The sequence below is a fragment of the Bradysia coprophila genome, unplaced genomic scaffold (genome assembly GCF_014529535.1).
Source record: "Bradysia coprophila strain Holo2 unplaced genomic scaffold, BU_Bcop_v1 contig_151, whole genome shotgun sequence".
Lineage (NCBI taxonomy): Eukaryota > Metazoa > Arthropoda > Insecta > Diptera > Sciaridae > Bradysia > Bradysia coprophila.
This window is the reverse complement of record NW_023503423.1, coordinates 3,681,345-3,704,594: the sequence shown is the minus strand read 5'-3', so window position 1 is coordinate 3,704,594 and position 23,250 is coordinate 3,681,345. Positions and strand designations below refer to the sequence as shown.

At 36.2% G+C, this 23,250-nt stretch overlaps 1 protein-coding gene across 1 annotated transcript in view; it reads right to left on the bottom strand.

The window, feature by feature from the left end:
- Positions 1-658: 658 nt before the first annotated feature.
- Positions 659-23,250, bottom strand: part of LOC119074506 (pikachurin) — a 160,696-nt gene continuing 138,104 nt past the window's right edge. The window contains exons 12-17 of the mRNA XM_037180663.1: positions 22,762-22,837; positions 21,940-22,092; positions 9,351-10,561; positions 9,164-9,265; positions 4,773-4,876; positions 659-2,250 (exon numbers count right to left, since the gene is read on the bottom strand). Of these exons, the coding sequence (XP_037036558.1) occupies positions 2,096-2,250; positions 4,773-4,876; positions 9,164-9,265; positions 9,351-10,561; positions 21,940-22,092; positions 22,762-22,837 (1,801 nt within the window). The 3' untranslated portion in view covers positions 659-2,095. The remainder of the gene's footprint in view (positions 2,251-4,772; positions 4,877-9,163; positions 9,266-9,350; positions 10,562-21,939; positions 22,093-22,761; positions 22,838-23,250) is intronic.

The following is a 23,250-nucleotide window of genomic DNA, read 5'->3' as shown; positions in this document are numbered from 1 at the left end:
ACGGCATTTCGTTTGAAGTTGGTGATGACTTTTCCGATATGACAGACATTTCCGAGATTCTTAAAACATAATTTTAGAAAATTTGATTTGAAAAGAAAAAGGAAAGACATTGAACCAACAAAACCGTTACCCAACGTTCAGGCTACCAAGCTTTTCATTAAACATTTTGTGCTCAAATTTCATTTGTCATTTAATCTCCCTTTCGAAAATAATTTGCTATCAAGTCACAGCTGAGAAATTTAATCGGCTTATAATCGTTAGAGCGCTTTAGAATGTCGAAGTCGCAGAACAAATGTGTTTCACGTATCGAGCAGGATCTATTGTTGAGAAAGCATTTTCTCAAATTTTCACGAATTTTACTGCCGATTTTCTCGAAACAAATTCTAAAAATTCTTCAAAATAAGCCGTGATTAGTGTAATATAATGGCAACGTTTTCAGACGGTAGTCTTATATGTGGGACTGATATGTATACAGTGCACGGGGTCTCGATTTATTTTATTAAATTTTTGCAAAATAATTCCGATAATTTTCTTCTTTTATAAAATTTATCTTTAAATTTGATTTAGTTGGATTTGAAGCTACGGTTCACCATTCAATCGCTAACAGAACCTATACACCGTAACTTCTCCGAATTCAGATTTATATAACAAATTTATGTTTCTTGACAAATTTCCGTTAAAAAGGGGATAGTTTTACACTCAAAGCCAACGTTTGCACTTGAAAAATAAACGGACATTTTCGACATGAATCAGTATACATTTTACATTTTTTTTGTGTGTTTGTTGTAACATTTTCTTCTCTCTTTTTTTGCTATTGAATTTATTTCCTAATCATTCATCTAAACGCATTGCACGTAACACATTGTGTGTGTTTACACTTCTTAATAATGGCATTTGGTAACAAAAGTTATTCCCAACGAATAGAAGTGTTCTGTACACACAGCAAAAATATCGACAAAAGTGCATTTGCGAACTGGTGTGGTGCTTTTACATTTTGCTTATTTTCTCGTCAGAAATTTCCATTGATATATACGAACCACCTCGGGGAGGCTTTTGATACTAGAAAAAAAAAGAAGTATTGGGAAACTTTTGCATCGATTCTGGATATAATTTTGAAAGAAAAGCGGATGTGGTAGATTTGTAACAAATTGTCGATGAAGTGATTTCGAACAGTTAGTTCGAGGAAACTTTTCAAGATACCGATAGAAATCTCGAATTAACGGTCCAGGTTCGTCCACAAACACGAAATTTGCAATAATTGTAAGTTAAAATGAAAACTTTAATCCGCTCAAGAAAAGTGGTGCAATCTGTGGTGATTCTGAATCTAATCCGAGATTATCATCAGTGCGACCAGCATACGAACACAGCGAAGCTTTATGCAATTTTTCGTTGAATAAAATGTGGCAAGAACTGTATTTGCACTCTTCTCATTTATTTTGCCTGTCTTTCAGTCGACGACACGACAAATGAAGTAGCAAAATGCTTAAATATTTACTAAGTATTTTCGCGACGAATGAACACCCTCCCGTTGAGGGAAAAGGATGTAATAATGATTCATCCGCTGCACTCACTTGATATTTTTATTTTCATTCACCTCTACTTGCTGATGGGAGTTTCAAGTATTCTTTTGTCTTATTGCCATGCATTTGATATGAACATTTCGAATTAAGTTTTTTTTTACTAATTTATCTTTGTTCGTCTTCTCACTTTTGGATTTTAGTTGTTTTATCGTTTCACCGTTTCTCGTCTTTCAGGTATCTGGATTTTAGCGAATTGATCAATTGACTGGATAATTTTAATTGATGTTTTCCGACATATCATCTTCTACATTCTCAAAAAATTTTGGTTTTTAATTTCTATTTTTCTCTAAAAATCAAAACAATTAGTCTAATTTAGAAATCATTGATGTGACAGTCGATAGAGTCCAACCGTTTCCAGTTTTTCTAGTTTAATTCATTTCTCTGTGCTAAATTTTAATTACAATTTTCGTATCAAAAGAAACAAAACAACAAAAATTTCTCAAAATTAATTACTTCTTTTGATGTTCAATTTTTCATTTTTTTTTAAATTAAATGTGTAGTAGCAACGGACATTTTCAAAAAATACCGGGTTCAACGTTGTGCGCAGTACCAAGTTTTTCGGGGTTAAGGCTTAGTCTTAATTCTCCAGTTAGAACTATTTCTGATATGCATCCTACGATTCCCGATAAATACCTTCGTCTTGTGTAGAACATAACCTCTGGCATTCCACCTTTGACATAACAGTTTTTTGTTAATTAATTTCGATTTTACACTGAAAAAAACATCCTTAGGGTAAAAACACCAAATACGAGCCACTCATGTATCGTCCTCTAGAGGTGAGGTTGCAATTTTCACTAATAACGTAAGATTTGAAATTTATAAGTAACTTCCTCACACAAAGTACATGGCAGGCACTATCTTTGGAAAAATGAATGGATTTTTGTTCTTATCATTTTAGTCCAGGTACTTGTATGTCCCACAAAAAGTTGTGAAACAAAATTGTTTCCCATAAAAGGGAAATTTGTTTTTCCGGCCGGAAAAGCCATTTATATAGAAACCTCCAAATTCGAATATCTCCGAAAATACAATATCCTTTTGAAAAATTTCTTCTGGAAAGTATGACTTATTAAACCAGAAAAATCGTCAGAATTATCTGCACTCCCGGGTAAAAAAAGTGAATGTGAGACCCCTTTTGAGACCGTTTTTTTTTGTATCGAGGTGAGACGTCTCTTTTCGAACCTTTGAGACTGGTTTCTTCTCATATACTGATGAATTGATGATGATGATGATTGCGAAACCGATGAGAAGTCTCGTTTTAAATGTTTTAATAGACTGTATGAGACTGACTGAGTGGTCTCTTCTTCTGTATTTTACGAGACTGACCGAGTGGTCTCTTCTCCTGTATTTTACGAGACCGACCGAGTGGTCTCTTCTCCTGTATTTTACGAGACCGACCGAGTGGACTCTTCTTCTTTATTTTACGAGACTGACCGACTGGTCTCTTCTCCTGTATTTTAGGAGACCGACCGAGTGGTATCTTCTTCTGTATTTTACGAGACCAACCGAGTGGTCTCTTCTTCTGTATTTTACGAGACTGACCGAGTGGTATCTTCTCCTGTATTTTACGAGACTGACCGAGTGGTATCTTCTTCTTTATTTTACGAGACTGACCGAGTGGTCTCTTCTCCTGTATTTTACGAGACCGACCGAGTGGTATCTTCTTCTGTATTTTACGAGACTGACCGAGTGGTCTCTTCTCCTGTATTTTACGAGACTGACCGAGTGGTCTCTTCTCCTGTATTTTACGAGACTGTCCGAGTAGTCTCTTCTTCTGTATTTTACGAGACCGACCGAGTGGTCTCTTTTTTAGATTGGACTATGTGTGAGACTCAAAATATTTTTGAGACTCTTTCAGTCGTTCGGTCTCTTACATTCTCGTAAAATGTTCATAAACGAGACTTCTCGGTCAGTCTCCTCAAGTCCAACGAAAATAATCCAATAAAGACCACTCGGTCGGTCTCTTACATTCTCGTAAAATATTCAAAACGAGACTTCTCGGTCAGTCTCCTCAAGTCCAACGAAAATAATCCAATAAAGACCACTCGGTCGGTCTCTTACATTCTCGTAAAATATTCAAAACGAGACCACTCGGTCAGTCTCCTCAAGTCCAACGAAAATAATCCAAGGAAGACCACTCGGTCGGTCTCAAAAATCTCATAAAGCCAAAGTTCAACAATCATCAAAGAAATAAAATATTGAGAATGAAATGAAACTGAAAACGTAATGAGACTGAAATGAGACCGTTGATCATGCTCATTTTACAGTCTCACTGAGACCTTAATTTTCACCCGGGCTATAATAGGGAAGACAGTGGATCATGAAGAAGCCACTTAATTTTTCGAACTGATCTCTGGTGACTTCAAAGTTTGAACTTTTAACAAGTTTGTACTACAAGTCTAAAAATTAGATGAAAAAATGGCCAGAAATGTCCAGTGTCTCGAACAAAGATCAAGTAGAATTTGACATTATTTTGGATGAATTTCCCTGTAAACAGTCACAACAATAATTTCACGAAAAAATCATATGAGATGAAAAAGCTTTCGTAAAGTTGCAATTATCCCAAACATATATCGGATTTTCCATAATCCTTGAACAGAAATCAAAGAGACTGTCTCAGGTCATATCTAAGGCTCCTGAACATGGATCATGGCCGATAGACCGGATAGGCCGTAATCAGATCAGAAGTACTTGAATGTAGCATTCGAAATGATTTTATAAAAAATAAATTGGAAATGGCCAGAGAAAATGGCTTCAAAGTTGATGCATTTTCCGTGGCACTTTTTGGGGGAATCCTAATACCGACTCCATTCCGAAAAATCTGAAGGCGCACGGATCCTTTCTTTGACAAAAGGACCAGGACCATTTCGGACGCCGGTCCTAGGTCTTTTTTCTGGCGCCGAAAAGCTTTCCTGATTTTTTAAAATTCTCTTCAATTTTTCCAATTTTCGTGATTTTTTTCAAATTAAGAAAATTTGGGAATTCCTTTCAAATTTTCTGGATTTTCACCACCAAACCATTAAAAATGCGAGAAACTAAAAAAAAATTTGATAAAATTTTGAGATTTTACCGAATTTTCTTAATTATCTCAAAGTTTTGGAAAATTTCATGATTTTCTTGAGTTTTCTCGATTTCGTTCGAGCAGAAACTCGTATTTGGTAGCTTTACCCCATTCGTTCGTCGTTGCTGACTTACCGACATATAATCCAGTATCAGTGTTTAATTGTCGTAACTTTCCTGGTGATCTCTTGACTACAGTCCGCCCACCATCCACCTCTAACGTTCCTTCTTGTAGGCTTCTAACGGAAGAGAAATAAAGCATCGTCATTCATGCGAACACAACACACTTTATGTTCAGCAAATTGTACATTCAATGAACCAGTTGAAATTGTACACTGGCAGGTTCTTTAAGATTAACACAATTTCGATGACTATAAATTTGTACTGGAATTATCTGTGCGTAAAACGTAAAATTTCTTTTTGTATATTGAATCAATGGACTTCCAAACGACCGTTACCAACGTCACTATTTTAGATTTATGGGAGTTGTTCGAAACATTGTTATTCAAATTGAAAGTGATCGATTTGTATGGAATGTTCTCCATTTTATGTGCATCTGGGTACTAATACGTACATTATTAGCTTGATTGAGGGAAGATTGGTTTAGCTTTGCAACGACACCTTTAATACCTATTTGTACGTATTACTAGAGAAAACCGATTGTGGTCATCAATTTGCGAGCAAACTTATATCTCTAGATATTTATTGTAACGGCAGATGAAGTGTTAGAAGTGTTTGAGTTTATGTTAACGGTCAGCCACCGATGATGGTATCGAATTGATACCGAAATTAATTTGGCAATAAATAATTGATGAACATAAGCGAATCAGATTTTAAAAACGAAATATGATGGAATATACATACATAAGAGTACTCAGTGCTTGCACAATCGTTGTAATATTTTCACTCGGTAAATGTTATTCGTATGCAGAATTAGCAACACGTATAAGCAGTTTTGTTTGTATGAGTGAACCAGCTGAAAATCAGCTGCAGCAAATTCTATGTTAAAATTGGTTGTCGTTACGTGTAATTGCAAATTCTTCACCGACTCTAGTATAATGTGAAATCATGTTCTCTAGCAATAGATACAAAACGTATGCGATAAAACACATCAACAATCTGTGTGTAATAATACTCGCGTAAGTACTCGTTATACGAGCACGCCTCGTAGAAACTACTTGAATGGTAACGTACTCTAAAGTTAGCCAATACAGCCCCGTGAAAAATAGTTTTATCAAATATCGGATGTGCGACTTTTGGGGTGCCCGTTCTTATTTTGTAAAACCCGATCCGAATACGTTTCTGAATACCGGGACGACAAAAAAAACGGGGTTGGATTCGATCGACTTCAGGAAAGCCGACGTAAAAACGAGCCGTCAGAACAGTCGGAGCGTTCGCTGCGACTGAGCCCCGTACGAACCCGTACATCTATTGCGTACGCGACCCTAGTTCGTCGCTCGCCCTACTCTTACCTTAAACCTACTAACCTAAAATTCTTATGAAATGTGCACGTCTTAAAAACGAAGCCCCGTACGACGTTCCTTTCAACTGTAACCCAAACTTAAAATTTTTTGCAACACTAACCTATATTTACCTATAAATAAACAATTTACGAATAAATATGCTACTATATAGCTCAAAAGAACTATCTACACCGTTATATAGCTCAATATAGCTGTATATATTTATAAATAGATATCCATATTTGGGATGCTTGAAACACCCCACACACATAACCAACCACTTCCCACTGATCAGTAACTTTGTAAGTATCATTTTCACCGATTTCTATTGTTTTTACAAAAATCCAAAATGGCGGCAGACGGCCATTTTGTTAGGAGGTGGAAAGTAGTACGGCTGCTTTACATTCGTTAGTACCTTTCAAACAAAAAACGAGCCATCAGAACAGTCGGAGCGTTTGCTGCGACTGAGCCCCGTACAAACCCGTATATCTATTGCGTACGTGACCCTAGTGCGTCTGTCACCCTACTTTGACCGTAAGCCTATGCGCCGGTTAAAGTAGTTAAAGTAAAATTATTATGTAATGTGTACATCTTAGAAATTGCGCATAGCGCAATTACGAAGCCCCGTACGACGTTCCTTTCAAATAAAACAAAAATTTCAAATAGCCCTAAAATTTTAATTTATTGAATATAAATACACATAGGGCCTAGTATCGGCCTCAGTCCGAGGATCCAAATTTTTTTTTCAACTACATTCTATTCGGCCTTTGATTACCTTCCAAATGAAACAAAAAATACGAAAAACGGATGAAATTTGCTCGAGTTATATGTAAAATACACATAGGGCCCTAGTAGCGGCCTTAGTCCGAGGACCCAAATTTAATTTTTTTTCAACAGCATTCTATTCGGCCTTTGATTACCTTTCAAATGAAACAAAAATTACGAAAAACGGATGAAATTTGCTCGAGTTATATGTAAAATACACATAGGGCCCTAGTAGCGGCCTTAGTCCGAGGACCCAAATTTAATTTTTTTTCAACAACATTCTATTCGGCCTTTGATTACCTTCCAAATGAAACAAAAATTACGAAAAACGGATGAAATTTACTCGAGTTCTATGTAAAATACACATAGGGCCCTAGTAGCGGCCTTAGTCCAAGGACCCAAATTTAATTTTTTTTTCAACAGCATTCTATTCGGTGTTCGATTATCTTTCAAATGAAACAAAAATTACGAAAAACGGATGAAATTTACTTGAGTTCTATGTAAAATACACATAGGGCCCTAGTAGCTTTTCACTTCTAAGGCCCTAACCCACGGTCCACTCACCCGATTTTAAAAAACTTTTTTTTCCTGGATTGGTATTGACAATACCTATCATTTGCCGTGTCATTTACATTTCCATCGTTTATTTTGCCATAAATATCACCAAAAGACCTTAAATCACTTAGGTGGCCCTAACTCACGAAGGGCCGACCCGAATATGCCCATCTTCGAACTTAGCCTCACTATTTTGACTATCTTTCAGGAAAAAAATTTTTGAAATCGGATTTGATTTACTCAAGATATCGACGTGACGGACAGACGGACAGACGGACAGACGGACAGACGGACAGACGGACAGACGGACAGACGGACAGACGGCCCAAATTTTTATTGCGGATTCGTCATCTATAAACATAGGCAAACACTTTGCCCTTACCATCTGCTTCGAATTCCATCAATTACACACGGCATCGTAATCCTATAAGCCCCTTTGTACTTCGTACGGGGCTAAAAATTGAAATTCGGTCAAAGTTTACTCGACTCGATATTAACAAAAAACACCACCTTCACTGTACGGCCGAGTAGCCACATATAAGCTCACTCCAAGAGACCTAGCTCACGCTCCGGTGAATCGAATTTCATAAACTTTTTTTTCCCTGATTGGTACGGTCAATACCTATCTAATAAAGCAAAATCCATCTAAATACGTTCAAATTTGGCCAACCTACAAGCAAAAACGGCTTGCCGCCCTGTATCTAGTTCACACCAAGCGGTCTAACTAACGAGTCGATCATCCGATTTCCATAAACTTTTATTTTGTCGATCGGTATTGTAAATACCTTTTATTTGACGTATCACTTACAAGTGTAACGTTTAATTGTCCGGAGATATCTTCGAAAAACCGTAAAGCACTTATTGGGCCACAGCTCGGGAGGGGTCGACCCAAAATTGCCCATCTTCGAACTTAGCCTCACTATTTCGACTATCTTTCAGGGAAAAAAAATTTTTTGAAATCGGATTTGATTTACTCAAGATATCGACGTGACAGACGGACGGACGGACGGACGGACGGACGGACGGACGGACGGACGGACGGACGGACAGACGGACGGACGGACAGACGGACGGACGGACAGTCGGACGGACGGACAGACGGACGGACGGACAGACGGACGGACAGACGGACGGACAGACGGACGGACGGACAACATTTTTATTGCGGATTCGTTATTTATGAACATAGGCAAACACTTTGCCCTTACCGTCTGCTTCGAATTCCATCAATTACACACAGCATCGTAATCCTATTAGCCCCTTGTACTTCGTACGGGGCTAAAAATTGAATGTAGTCGTTGCTTAACACACGTTGCTTGGTCATGTTAAAGCATCAACTTGAAATGCTTTGATCAAAAAGAAGTTTTTCCTTTGACGATAATACAAAGAGACATTGTACGCTTGCCCGTTTTTAACTCGCTGATCACTAATGTAGTACGTCGTTCCATTACTGTTACTCAGCTACTCTTATCGGCCGTAAAACAAACTAATTAAAATCTGGCCAAACAAAAACGATATCGTAAAGAAAACGAATGAATTCTCGATGTTAATTAAAATCCACGTATCGCCGCAATCAATATATTTAGTGGACTGGTCCCGATTGATTAATTTCCATTCATCGCTATTCATTTTCTAACATCCACTCTATTTATGCATTCAATTCAAACCGATAAGTGGATGCATTGCATTCGTGTACCTAGCAGTTTATTAATCGGAATATATATTTGAAAATAAATGACCTACCGTAACGCTCGTATTCGATGCCATAAACCATCGCTAACGCGGGTCGTATTATACACAATGTTCACTTCCCCCGAACCTAAATTGTATCGCATATGAAGGTAGCTGGAAATGTATATAATGTCGGATACGGGAAAGAAAATGGAAAAAATTAAAACATGAATTCGGTTCGCCAATTCAATATTCATACCCATTCTCAATTCCCAATGATAAATAATCATCATCCTCCAAGGCACTATGCCTTCCGGTCCATAAAATCAAACCGTTCATCGAATGTGTTTTAAATCTCAAATTCAAATCGATTTTATAGCTAATAATTTCCCTCATTGTCTCAGCGTCATTGTAATGGAAATAGCTATCGGTGCCGGTGAAACATGCTCCGTGCGATTTTTTCACGTTTTTCGTCCGGTGCCGTTCCTCGGCACGTATATGCTCACCATTTTTCATAATTCGTTCCATATCATCAATCAGCTCTTTTGTAGTAAGCGCATCGTCTTCGGAATAGAAATTAATGCTCGTCTCGTCATCGATTTGCGCTTCGGTCATATATTCGCCCACACTACTACTTCCCGCTGATGATATCCGATCCAATTCATACGTAATTGGCTTCTTGTTTTTAGTGTTTTTGATGGCGAGTTTATTTTTCAATATTTCCTCATTAGCTTGACGATCCTCTTTCAGCAATTGTTCATTGTCAACGGACATGTATCTGCCCACAACATGAGACGCATGTTGTGTTTCATCGCCGTCATTGTTTAGCCGATCCAAGCCATTGTACGAATTTGGTAAATCCGTCGCGTACTCCTGGTTAATTAGGAACTCGTTTTCGTTTGGATTATAGCTATTGCCATTCGTTAACGACGATACGTGTGCACGGTTTTTGTTAATGCTGCTGATATCGGATTCATCGTTGTAATCGTCGTCGTAATAATCGTCATCATCATCATCACCATCATCGTTGTTGTTGTCGTTTTTCGTTAACAAATGTGTGTCGACAACATTACCACCGGAAGGTGATTCAGTCGATGACTGGAATGGATTATCTGATCGATATTTGATTTGTGACATGGTTTCTTGTGTCACGACTCTACCATCCAATAAAGTTACTGTCGAATGCGGTGTAGTAATGTCTGGTATCAATCCGTTCGTTGATGCTTTACGGTTTATCGATTCGGTTGATTTAACTTGTTTAACCATTGAAATGGATTCGGATGACAATTCTTCAGCTTTATTGCACAGTGCATTTGCTGGGTTACATTGGCATTCATAATTTTCCAAGTGCGGTACACATTTTGCTAATGGTCCGCATGGACGTGCAACACATGCATGAGGACAATTATCGACATTTGTTCCACCCAGTGCTTCGGATATAATTGATATGGGGCGACCGTTTAATTCAACCTGTAACATAGACGGATTTGTGCTTCAATTTATAATGTTTCAAAAACTGGTAATTCAATTTTGTTTAGTTGATTTTCGCTTGAAAATAATTGTGCAGACATCAATGCATAGTGGTAAATTTAAGGTGAAGTTTTTCCCTGAATTTTTATTTCAATATACTTGACACACAAGGATTGATTGCTGTACGAGAAAATAGACGGATTGGTATGTTCGTGTTTTCAACTGCAATAAGTTGTTTCGAACAACTTAATTTCGACATTTTCGAGTTTAGCTTGTGTTCCTTTTTCGTTCTTTATTTCGAAAACAAAAACTTCTTTTCAAATAAATCATTGACATGCATTGGTATAGGAAACCTGCATCGAGGTGAAACTGTAGAACGTCCAGAGTGTGTTGAGTTTAAAAAATATGCAAAACTCTTCTTTCTGTGATAGAAAATAGCTGATGGTGGTGATTGGTGATAAGTCTGTTCTTGGGTTTTGAGGAAATTGTTAGGAATTAACTCTGTATCACAATAAAAATGAATAGAAATTTGTTTTATTACGCTACAGTAATGAACACCCAGGAGTACTGCTGTGTGTTATCAACTTACATTCACGTGTGTTTAATGAGGGATTCTTTTGAAAAACAGCCTACCGAAATCGGGCGTGTTTTCTAGTGGAACTTTTTATAGGTACCTAGAAAGGACTTCGACCCTAGAAGCCAAAACCACTCTCAAAAAAATTCTTCGAAGCTTTTATGGCTGGTGAAAGGTGATCAAAAACCGAAAATTTGCACTTTTCTTACAAAAATTTCTCCAGGTACACGAGCCGTACAGGGTCGTGTGGGGTGTCATTAGAAAGGTAATCACATGTACTATTGAGCCGAATAGAGACTCATTGGTTTTAAAATTAATCCACACTGAAATATGTGCAGTTGAAGTTTTCTACCGAAAACTTGCACTTTTCTTACCAATATTTCTCCAGTTACACGAGCCGTACATGGTGGTGTGGGGTATCATTTGAAAGGTAATTTTATGTGCTTTTGGGCCAAATAGGGTCTTATGGGGTTTGGATGCATATGCGATGAAATATGGGCACTTAAATATTTCAACTTCTCATATTTCATCGCATATGCATCCAAACCCCATAAGACCCTATTTGGCCCAAAAGCACATAAAATTACCTTTCAAATGATACCCCACACCACCATGTACGGCTCGTGTAACTGGAGAAATATTGGTAAGAAAAGTGCAAGTTTTCGGTTGAAAACTTCAACTGCACATATTTCAGTGTGGATTAATTTTAAAACCAATGAGTCTCTATTCGGCTCAATAGTACATGTGATTACCTTTCTAATGACACCCCACACGACCCTGTACGGCTTGTGTACCTGGAGAAATTTTGGTAAGAAAAGTGTAAATTTTCGGTTTTTGATCACCTTTCACCAGCCACACAAACTTCGAAGAATTTTTTTGAAAGTGGTTTTGGGTTCTAGGGTCGAAGTCCTTTCTAGGTACATATAAAAAAGTCCACTGGAAAATGCGTCCGATTTCGGTAGGCCGTTTTTCAAAAGAATCCCTCAATAAGATTTTATTCAAAAGCGTGAGGTAAAGTTAACTTTACTTTACGGAGCCAATACTTTACCTCAAGTTTGTTTGACTAAAACACCTTACTTGGCAATGGGGCAGATGATGGAAATGGTACTTCCTATGTGTCGGCTACGCTTCGATCGGTAAATTTCACACAAGAAGATTTCCATCGTTTGCCTTATTGGTAAATAATGTACTATTATTTATCAACGACATTTACAATTGCTAAAAGTTTCTCATATGCAGAATGAGCACCAGCTGAATATCACCAGCTGGTGTACAAACAAAAACACTTTGTATTGTATACAATTCCAAGACAACTTTGTAAATTATCTGCATTTGTGGAAGGAAGCATGAGCTCCAAGGGGGTAATCACTAGTAAATCAGTAAATCAAGTAAATCACGGTAAATCACAAAAAATTTGTGAAAATTTTTTGAAAAATTTTTAATTGTCACTGGATTACATTTCGAAGTATCGTGGCCGTAAACATATAGGATAAATTTCATGAACTAATACAAATTGAAGTAAATAGATTCAAATTTAGTAGAAACTTCATTTTTGATTTACTTGATTTACTGTGATTTACTGTGATTTACCGTGATTTACCGTGATTTACTGAGCTAGTAAATCAGTGATTACCCCTCGATGAGCTCGTCATGTTACATGCAGGCCTCTCAATCTAATTTCGGACTCCTTATTAAGGAATTAAGGAGGTTTCAGCACAAAAATAAGGAGAAATAAGGATATCGTTTGTTGAAATTAAGGAAAAAGCAGGAGAAAAGTTCACATTTTTCAACTTAAAACTTTCGAAATTTTATAAATTTAACGATTGGTCATGAACTGAAAGTGTCTGTTCGAAAAGTATTTTGGAGGTCAACTCCGACTTCGACTTCGAGCAACGAAAATTGATATTTGCCGAACCGAATAGGGTGCGTATGGTATCCTTCAAAAGGGGGGCAGTTTACAGACTATAGACTAAAGATTGCACATAGTAATTTGATTAGCAGAAGTTTAAGGCTCGAACTGTTTCACGGGGGTGCATAACATTCATATTCTTTTTCCCTATTTTTTCCGACACCTTCTGATGGAATCAATCAGACATCTTTACAAAAAACTTTCAGCGGATTATTATCTAAGAAATCCTGGTGAAAGCTTTCTTGAGTCATTTATTGTAATTTAAAATTATAGTGCCTACTGAATTTTGCAATGGAACAGTCATGGGGTTTTATTTTCATAGGATGTTATTATCCACTTTTTTTTTGTCATGAGTAAGTTTCGCAGAACTCTTTATTCGATTGAAAATCGACCGGATTTTCGAATATAACTTCCTAAGATCAATCGGAACTAACCGGTGACCATAACCAAAATTTGTGTCTATTAATGCCCCACTTTCTAAAATAATAACAATTTAATTCATTGCCTCGCTTCAGTTATATCGAAAAAACCGTTTTGCAACCACCGTTTTGCGGGAATACCATTCACTTTGACCTCTATAAGTCCGAAAATAAGCAATTAAAAAAAATGTGAAACATGTCTTTTAGAATTGAAAGGTAAATAAAATGAGCCATAAGTCATTCCATTAAAAAAAAACCTTTGTCTACCAACGTGCTAATTTTTTCGCGATATGGCTCTTAAAGGTGATGTTAATGGTAAATAAAATAGTTCTACTCGAGAGGTGCCACCTTTTAGGTGGTGCTAACTATCGAAGGAAACCACAAAAATATATGGTAAGTCTAGTAAATCAATCATATTGGAACGACAATGCGCCCCCATTTCACTTTTATATTAGTTCTTTGTGTTGCATAATAATAGTTATTTATCTACCAAGCTCGGCTTCGCCTCGGGTCGACAATCGACATCTAGTGCGAAAAAATACCGGCATACCTACCGTGGTAGATACAACGTTTTTCGCAATTTCGGGCCATAATCACCTTTACAATGCAAAACATGTCCTAAAGTAATTTGGAAACGCCGCGCAACGATTTTTGTTATGAATTTTCAATTTTTTGTCGGTGAAATTTGCGAAAAATAAGGAAAATAAGGATTTTTTAAGAAAATAGGGCGGAGTAAGGAGGTTTTCATAAAAATAAGGAAAAATAAGGAGAGGCCTGTTGTAAAAAAACATGAGCTTCTTCTTTCAATAATGCTATTACCGATACTTTTTAATAGATTTTTAATACAATTTGCATTCGCGTGCGAATAGTCTCACAATTGACTATTCACTTCGAAAATGAAAGTTGCGTTCGACCTGCGTAGCTTCAAAAGAGATAAAAGTATTTCATTTTTCTTATAATTTGCCAATGTAACACGTCCCTTTTCTGTATTTAACTATTTATTTTCCCTTAACTGTTGACAAACCTAGGTCGTAGAAGTTGCAGACGTCATCTGGAGCTCTGATTAAACCCTTTATGTACATTAAAGTTATAATCGAAAAATTTATTTTTCAAAACTATTGGAGTAAGAGATGTTGCATGAATCGGTCAAAAACAAATTAGATCCAACTGGTATGTTTGCCATATATGTGAAATGAATTAAAAAATTAATTTTCCAGAGTTTATCAAAGGTCAACGAAGTGGTAATATATTTTCATTGCAATTCCTTTAATTAAGTATGGTCAAAGCTATGCCATTTCTACTCGACATATCTAAAATTTACGGTTTCGGTTTGAATTTAGAATGAATTCATCAAACATTTTGAATAATGTATGATTCATTCAACTATTAGCTTCAATTAACTTACAACTTGCAGAAAATCGAATTGCGATTATTAATGCATGTAAGATATGGATCCAAAAGCTTAGTTGATTTTATGGAGTTATTCAACATTTTTGATAGTTCCAGTAAACCAATAGACGAAATGAAACCGATGATATAAGAGAAATCAGTTTATTTTGGAGCTGCGGGAATCGACCAAGAAAATAATTGACCATAATTGAAGAGCGTTATGCACTAACCGTCTCAAAAAGACATTTCCCAAGTAAACAATTTTCGGTTCATGCATATCTCTCCTCAATTTTTTCGTGATTTTTTCTAGTCCCTTTGATTTGAAGTCAAAAAGAGTGTGTAGTATTCAAAGACTATTCTCAAGAATAGTCTTTGAATACTACAGAGCTATATTTAAATGTCTTATGTAGAAGAAATTGAAACTGAAGAAATTAAAATAAGCTTAGCACGTCCTTGTTTGCACTAAATTAACACACTTCAAGCATCAATGGTACTCTAAATAGGGTACTGAAACTTTACAGTGAGTCACACAACTGTGAAACACTGTAAAAAAAACAATTTCATACGAAAAGTACTCTATTCGGCAGCTGTCGACTAAGATGAAGTGCTTGAAGTGCGTTGACTATATGAATCAAGCAAGAACGAATTGCGCTGCAGCGCTACATAAAACGCTACAAAAAATTAAATATCCTCAAATTTCATTTAAAAGTGGTTCAATTTCAACAAATGATGGTTCTTTAGAAAGGTCTTGACGAACTCGACATACGATCAAATTTCAGGAAATTTCATTTTTTTTGTGAACGAAGGACCTTCATTGAAGGTTTGCTAGAAAGATCTTCTCAGGAAATATAGAAATGGATAAAAATAAAACAAAAACATAGCTAACGCCGACCCGTACGAAACACCTATTCGTATCAAAAGCCTTTACTGTGAAACTCTTCATTTATTTTACTTCATTCTCTACTGAAAAGCTATTCGCCCTTTAAAATCACTTACATTATCTTTCTTTGCCTTGTTAGCATATACAAAAAAATTGCCGGAGGCAATATAGACAGCCCCGTACGAAGTCAACTTTCATAAATTCCTATTTAAACAGCTATATACCGCTATATTTACCTATATTTCACTATAAATAAACATTTCACAGATGAATATGCTATTATATAGCTCAATATAGGTGAATATAGATATATATAGACGTCCATACATGGAATGCCTGAAACACCCCACACACATAACAAATTATTTCCATGTTAACAGAAACTCTCTAAGTACCATTTTTCCCAAGATATATCACTTTTAATAAAATCCAATATAACCACCGGCAGCCATTTTGTTAGGAGACCGGAAATAGTACCGACGCTTTACATTCGTTAATACCTTTCAAATAAAAAAAAATTCATGAAATTCGGTCAAAATTTACTCGAGATATTGACAAAATACTTCACGTTCACTGTACGGCCGAGTAGCCAGATAAGAGCTCACTCCAAGAGACCTAGCTCACGCTCCGGAGAACATAATTTCAAAAACTTTTTTTCCCTGATTGGTACGGTCAATACCTATCTAATAAAGCTAAAACAGACGAAATATGTTGAAATGTGGCCGACCTACAAGCAAAAACCGCTTGCCGCCCTGTGCCTGTTCCACACCAAGGGGTCTAACTCACGAGTCGGTCATCCGATTTCCATAAACTTTTTTTTTGTCGATCGGTATTGTAAATACCTTTTATTTGACGTATCACTTACAAGTGTAACGTTTGAATGTCCGGAGATATCTTCGAAAAACCGTAAAGCACTTATTGGGCCACAGCTCGGGAAGGGTCGATCCAAAATCACTCATCTTCGAACGTAGCCTGTCTTTTGACATTACCAAACGGGAAAAAAAAGAATTTTCAAAATCGGATGCGTTTTACTCAAGTTATCGTGCAGACGGACAGACGGACATTTTTTTTCACTGATTTGGCATCTCTAGACAACCACAATAGGTTTCCCCTTACTCAGGGAGTCCAATTCGACGTGTTACAAACGTATGCGTAAACCTATAAGACCCCAGTACTTCGTACGGGTCTAAAAAAACAATTTCATACGAAAAGTACTCTATTCGGCAGCTGTCGACTAAGATTAAGTGCTTGAAGTGCGTTGACTAAATGAATCAAGCAAGAACGAATTGCGCTGCATCGCTACATAAAACGCTACAAAAAATTGAATATTTTAATGAAAATATCCTCAAATTTCATTTAAAAGTGGTCCAATTTCAACAAATGATGGTTCTTTAGATAGGTCTAGACGAACTCGACATATGATCAAATTTCAGGAAATTTCATTTTTTGTTTGTGAATGAAGGACCTTCACTGAAGGTTCGCCAGAAAGATCTTCTCAGGAAATATAGAAATGGATAAAAAATAAAACAAAAATATGATCACGAAAATTCGTTCTTTCTTGATGCATTTCGTACAAACAGGGACGTGTTTCGCTTGTTTTCATTAAGGTAGTGAAAGTCTTCATAAAACATTCAAATATAGCTTTCGTTTCAAGAATAGTCTTTGAATACTACACATTCCTTTCGATGAACGACTAGCACCACATACAAATACCTTTCCCCTTCAGTTCCAGTTCCACTGAAGATTCACCAGTACTTTTCAAATTGAAGGGATTGCAATAAATTACGAAAAAATTAAAAAAATAAAAAATAAATGTCTAAAATGTGTTATTCTTGGTCCATTCCCGCAGCTCCCTCAGTCGACAAAATATGTTCACAGGTCAACATAAGTGACATTAAATTTTAACATTTGTTCATCGAATTTGAACAATGCTAAAGTTCATCTAGAATGATCTGTGCTGGATGTTGTATATGATTCATAACAAAACTTATGCACAATAATTTCATATGATGATAATCCACCATGATGACTGAAAATTCTGCAGTCAAACATAAAAATTCCGTGAAACTTTCCGAACTTCTTTACATTCATCTAATGGAAATTTTAATTTTAAAAACATAATATAGCTGAAGGTACTGTCTATGCTTCTTCCAGCGGAAAAAAAAAGATCAAATTCGCAAAGACTTCACCAACATTTACTTCAAAGTTGTTGAGATAACGTATTCCAGTTAAAAGTTACATTCAAGTTAGGATCTTTGAAGTTGAAACGAAAGTATATTAAATTCTTGAATTGTCTGAGAAATGTTGTTTATGTTCTGCAATTAAATTAAGTGAACATAATTTACGGAATTTATATCTCGGATTTACATTTCCTTCAAAGGAATACTCATACGTAAACAGCGTTTGAGATTATGATTTGGATTACGATGCATGTGGAATATTTCTTCAAACACATATCTATCTATACCAATCTAAACATGCCACAGAGCTAAAGTTTCGAAATGCTGTTACCGACTGTACAGTATGCATATTACGTGCATTGCCAATTGCTAGTTTCGTATCAGAAATAAATCAGTAACACAGTATTTTGTCGGTTTATCCAGTACCGTTTATATCCCGTTATTTGTAAATTCCAATATGCTCATATGCAACCGTAAACGAATACACATCCTGTAACACAGATAATGCGAAGTTTCTTGTGTGTGATGGGTATGAATGCATGTTTTTGTCCGACAAAATTTATTGTAGAAATTTTTATGAAAATTTCGTTATATAAAATGCATTTTAGTTTGTGGGTGCAATATATATTCCGTAATAAAGGAAGTTTTTGCGGTCGACTCTAATATGCAGTACTAGGAGAATACTTGGGAATGAGATCTAACGTTTCGGTACTTTCGTCGCACGACGTAAAAGTTTAAATTGTGAATCTACTTTCAGCGGTGTTTTATCCGACTTATAAGTGATAAAGTATTCCAGAAACTAAAGGGGCCGTGCGTGACAGTCCAGCACATTTTTTTGTGTAGAAAAAGAAAGCCCATTTGACAACTTCAATTTTACCACACAATATGGTTATTTGCTTCAGTTCCTGTGGATGATGGTCAGCATCAATTTCTATTCATTCAATTACCGAGTGGAAACTTAGATGTGACGATTCACAACAAAACATCTTCACTTATTATCGCCATCGTTGTTGTCTATAGTAATAGAACCAATAGAACTCGGAACAGGTCAGGTGACGCTTGTTCCGCAACTCAAATTCTACCAGACTTAAAAATATCTGAGTCTAAACTGTCCTGAAATTCCGGTAAATCAGGCGAGATTTACATGAATTTTCGTTGACCTTCAGATTTCAGGTAAATTCAGGTCAAGGCCGATGAAGTCGACCTGATCTCTTCCGAGCCGTCTATAGCAGAGTTAGCAGTTTCTAAGACGATAAACAACACTACGTGTCCATCACCTGTTTGCAAGGACTGCTTTTCAGATAAGGGAAAAAAAATCACAAAAATATTTCCAGGAAAAATTTTGGGAAAATGTAGGGAAAATGAGTTTTTCATCAAAATGGGGTTGAAATTTTAAGGTCCAAGTAGATTTCTGTCTAATTGTAAATCCCTAGGGATTTTATATTTAATTTACATTTACCCACTCGATTCCTACGAGTGGGTAAATGTAAATTGTAAGACAGTCCAATGGATATTCTTGAATTAAATGGAAATATTGAAATTTCGAGCTGAATATTAGGTAACGTCAGATTTTTCGTCCATAAATGCCGAACCATAACGCTAACCCTAAATCCTGACAATAAAGGCAAATGTCAAACGATTAAGGCAAATGCAAAAATAATTAAATTTCGACTAGACGGATTCTGATCAAACAAAATGCCAGTGTGTAGCGCGTGATCTCAGGACTCCGGAAAACTAATTAGTTTTTGAATCGGACTTCTATATGCCGAGCGATAAGACTTTAAAATCGTGACGTGATCAATGTGTAAAATTTTAACTTTTTCAAAGTCTTATCTCTCAGGAGATGTTGGTCCGATTGGAAAACTAATGGCTTTGTCGGAATCCTGAGATCATGCACTACACAGTGGCATTTTGTTTGATCAGAATCCATCGAGTCGAAATTTAATTATTTTTGCATTTGCCTTTATTGTTTGACATTTACCTTTATGGTCAGGATTTAGGGTTAGCGTTATGGTTCGGCATTTATGGACGAAAAATCTGACGTTACCTATTTAGAATTTCGTTGGCGAATATACTTGGTTGACCTTGGCTCCACTTCAATTTAATTTCCTAATGTTTTATTCGCATTTTTGTTTTAATATTATCGCTTCTGAAACCACGGATTTTTTAGAATTTATTGCAATATTTGCAATCGAATTTTGTTTAAACAGATTTTTTGCCAGTGGTTCACTTCGAACTAATTTAATGACTACAAAAGCTAAGCTCGGATTAAGAAATGGTAGATGTGAAGAATTCCACAAGTAATTTTACTGTGCAAAAATCGAGTAACCGTTTCGAATGAAATTGGTCGAAGTTGACCATGTACTAGCAGTTGCATAGAAATAGTATTTTTCGTACCAAGACAGGAAATGACGATTTTTTCAGCACCAGTCCTAAGTTTTTCCGTAAAATTAGGATGTGTGCTGGAAAAATCCATTTCCTGTCGAGGTACGAACAACGATTTTGTGCACCGAACAACTTAAATAAACGAAACACATCAATTTACTTGAAAAAATTCAAACTTCACATTCACCATATCAAATTTGTTCAATCATATAGTCATGGAAAAATTCATTCAAACACGTTCTCGAACGATAAATCGTAAAGAAATGAATTTTTTTCCCGCACGCTATCAAGGCTGTATACTTTGGGGAGGTCACGCAGACCGCCATTTTATTAGATACGCGGGAACACACCACTTCTGATGACTTTACATATACAAAAAATTCACCACATCATCAAGACGACGAGAATCATCAGAGTAGGTGAATTTTTGTATGAAATCGGCCATTTTATCATCAACTGTGGTGTGTCACCCGCGTATCTGTATCTGCGTGACCTCCCCAAAGTATACAGCCTTGCACGCTATAGGTTTGTTCCAAGCATGGAGTTACACTCGAGAGGTGCCAAGGTGGCGCTGTCATTATTTAAACATGTCTGGTTTCGCATATATTTTTGTGGTTTCCTTTGATCGACAGCGCCACCATGCCACCTCTCGAGTATAACTCTATGGTTCCAAGCGAGGTTCCAAGGTCATTTCGAAATGTCAAATTTCATTCACAGAAGGCAACATAACCTCAACTTTCAGGTTGACGTAAATTTTACCGAAAAATTTACAAAGAAATTTGTTTACGTTTAGGTTATGTTCATCTCTGTGGATGAAATCTTCGTCGTTCGTGTTGTCAAAGTTCGGGTTTACAGTTATTTGGAACAAACCTATAGGTTTGTTCCAAGGCAATATGAATTGTCAAATTTCATCCATAGAACCATAACCTCAATAATATCTCTGTGTAAATCGCGTAGGCGACGTTGCTCGATTTGTATGAAAAATAACGTAAGCGACGTTGCTGTGGATGAAATTGTCGTTGTTCGGGTTGTCAAAGTTCGTGTTTACAGTTACTTGGAACAAACCTTTCCGAACGATAGAAAAACCTGACATTTCATAACAAAAAATCATGGCAAAATATGTCGTATTTCAGTTGCCCGGTGCACAAAAGTTTTAGAATAAATGCGAACGTGGAAAGGGCAATATGCCCGAAATAAGTTTTTCATTTTCACTAAACGTAACTGTTCCGGTTGTAAGAATTGAGCATCTAAAACAGTAGCAGTGACAGGATTTTGAACTAAGGTCTCGAAAAATTAAAATGTAATCTCTCACAGACCTAATGATTTGGGGTTAAATGAAAGTAATTCTGGACTCCAGAGGGAATTCAATTTTAATTCGAAAAACTTTCATTTGATTGATTTGTCGTCCATTAAATGTTCGATGTTCGCTGGAGTTTTTTCATTATTTTTTTTTCACCCGAACCATATCTCAACTTTAGAGAATTCGCAGAGCTTAAATTCATCTGTAAATTATTCCGTTTTAAAAATTCAAATTTCTTCGTTGAAAAAAATCCACCAGCTGACAGTTTCTAATACCCTCACCGATTTAAGTGACAATATAACATCTGAAAATATGTTTCTATTAAAAATGTGCTAAACTCACCTTTTGTATACAACCGACAAACGATCCTCTTTCTCTGACATTGAGTGGCAAATTCTGGATATTTTGTATGCCACCCAAAAACCAACTATGTGGTAAAGATAAATGCCAAAATCCATTCGGAGATATTGTCATTATTTCCGGAAGTTGATCAACCTAGAAGAGTGTGCGAAATAACGAAGGCAATTATTTGGTGGGTTATAATTTATTCATGGTGCGTTGGAATAAATGGGCACATATTTCGAAGAGATTTCTAATATATATAAACAAACGGTACAGCCAGCGGTCTATATACATATTATTGTAGTTATGTATAACACAACACATTTGCGTCGTGGATGGGGAAAAAAGGAACATTTTGAAAGGAAGGCTTATATCATATCATAAGCTGTGTCTTGACGATGAATATAAAGCAACCAGAAAAAGAAAAAGTATTCGGTGGGTGAACTCATAATCGATTCGAAAAGCATTATTGTTCATCTGTTTTACCAGGTATAATTAGTTTTTTGTTAGATTGAATGAATGGTCTATAGAAAACAGAAGTTATGACAGACGTAAATCGTGTCTTTCTGTTGGATGTAATGAGGGATGATGTAACTCTCGATTAAATAAATGCTTCAAAATGGATGAACCAACTTATATATTAGCAAACTTTGTTCGGTAAATGCTTATCGATTGCAAGTATCATCATCAATGGAAAGATGTTGCTTTTATGGGGAAGTTTTATCAGACAATAACTTTGCAATGCAGATACCTGCAAGTACCAACTTTATTAAACTGTGTAGCCCATGGTATCAGCGCAACAGCACCTGCAATTCTACTTACTTTTAAAACGGCTAGACGAGCAGTGCGTGATATTTTAATAACATGCCAATGACCCATTGAAAGCGGAAGTTCACTCCTGGAAATTAATAGAAAAGAAAACATTATGAACGATTCGAACCTCTTGCAGATAGTTATTTCATATGTGAACGACAGCTCTTCCTCGCTGCATCGAATAATGTGTTTTTTTCCTACTGTACAACTGTTTGTCCATTGTTGTTCATTAGAGAATTTAATGCAAATTTTAACTTTGTAAGGCTGGAATTAAACAGACTGTGAACTCACTGCTCCACAGTAACTTCATTGTTTTTCTTTTAACATTTCATAGACGATTGAATCTCTTACTTCATTTGATCTAAATATTTTCAATTTCAATTCATTTATTTTCAAAAAATACATTTTTTATATAAAGTGCACCGCGTAGCTCCAGTTTCTTTACAATTCGAATGAGATAGAAGCAAGATATTAATTTCAAATCTTCTACTTCATTTT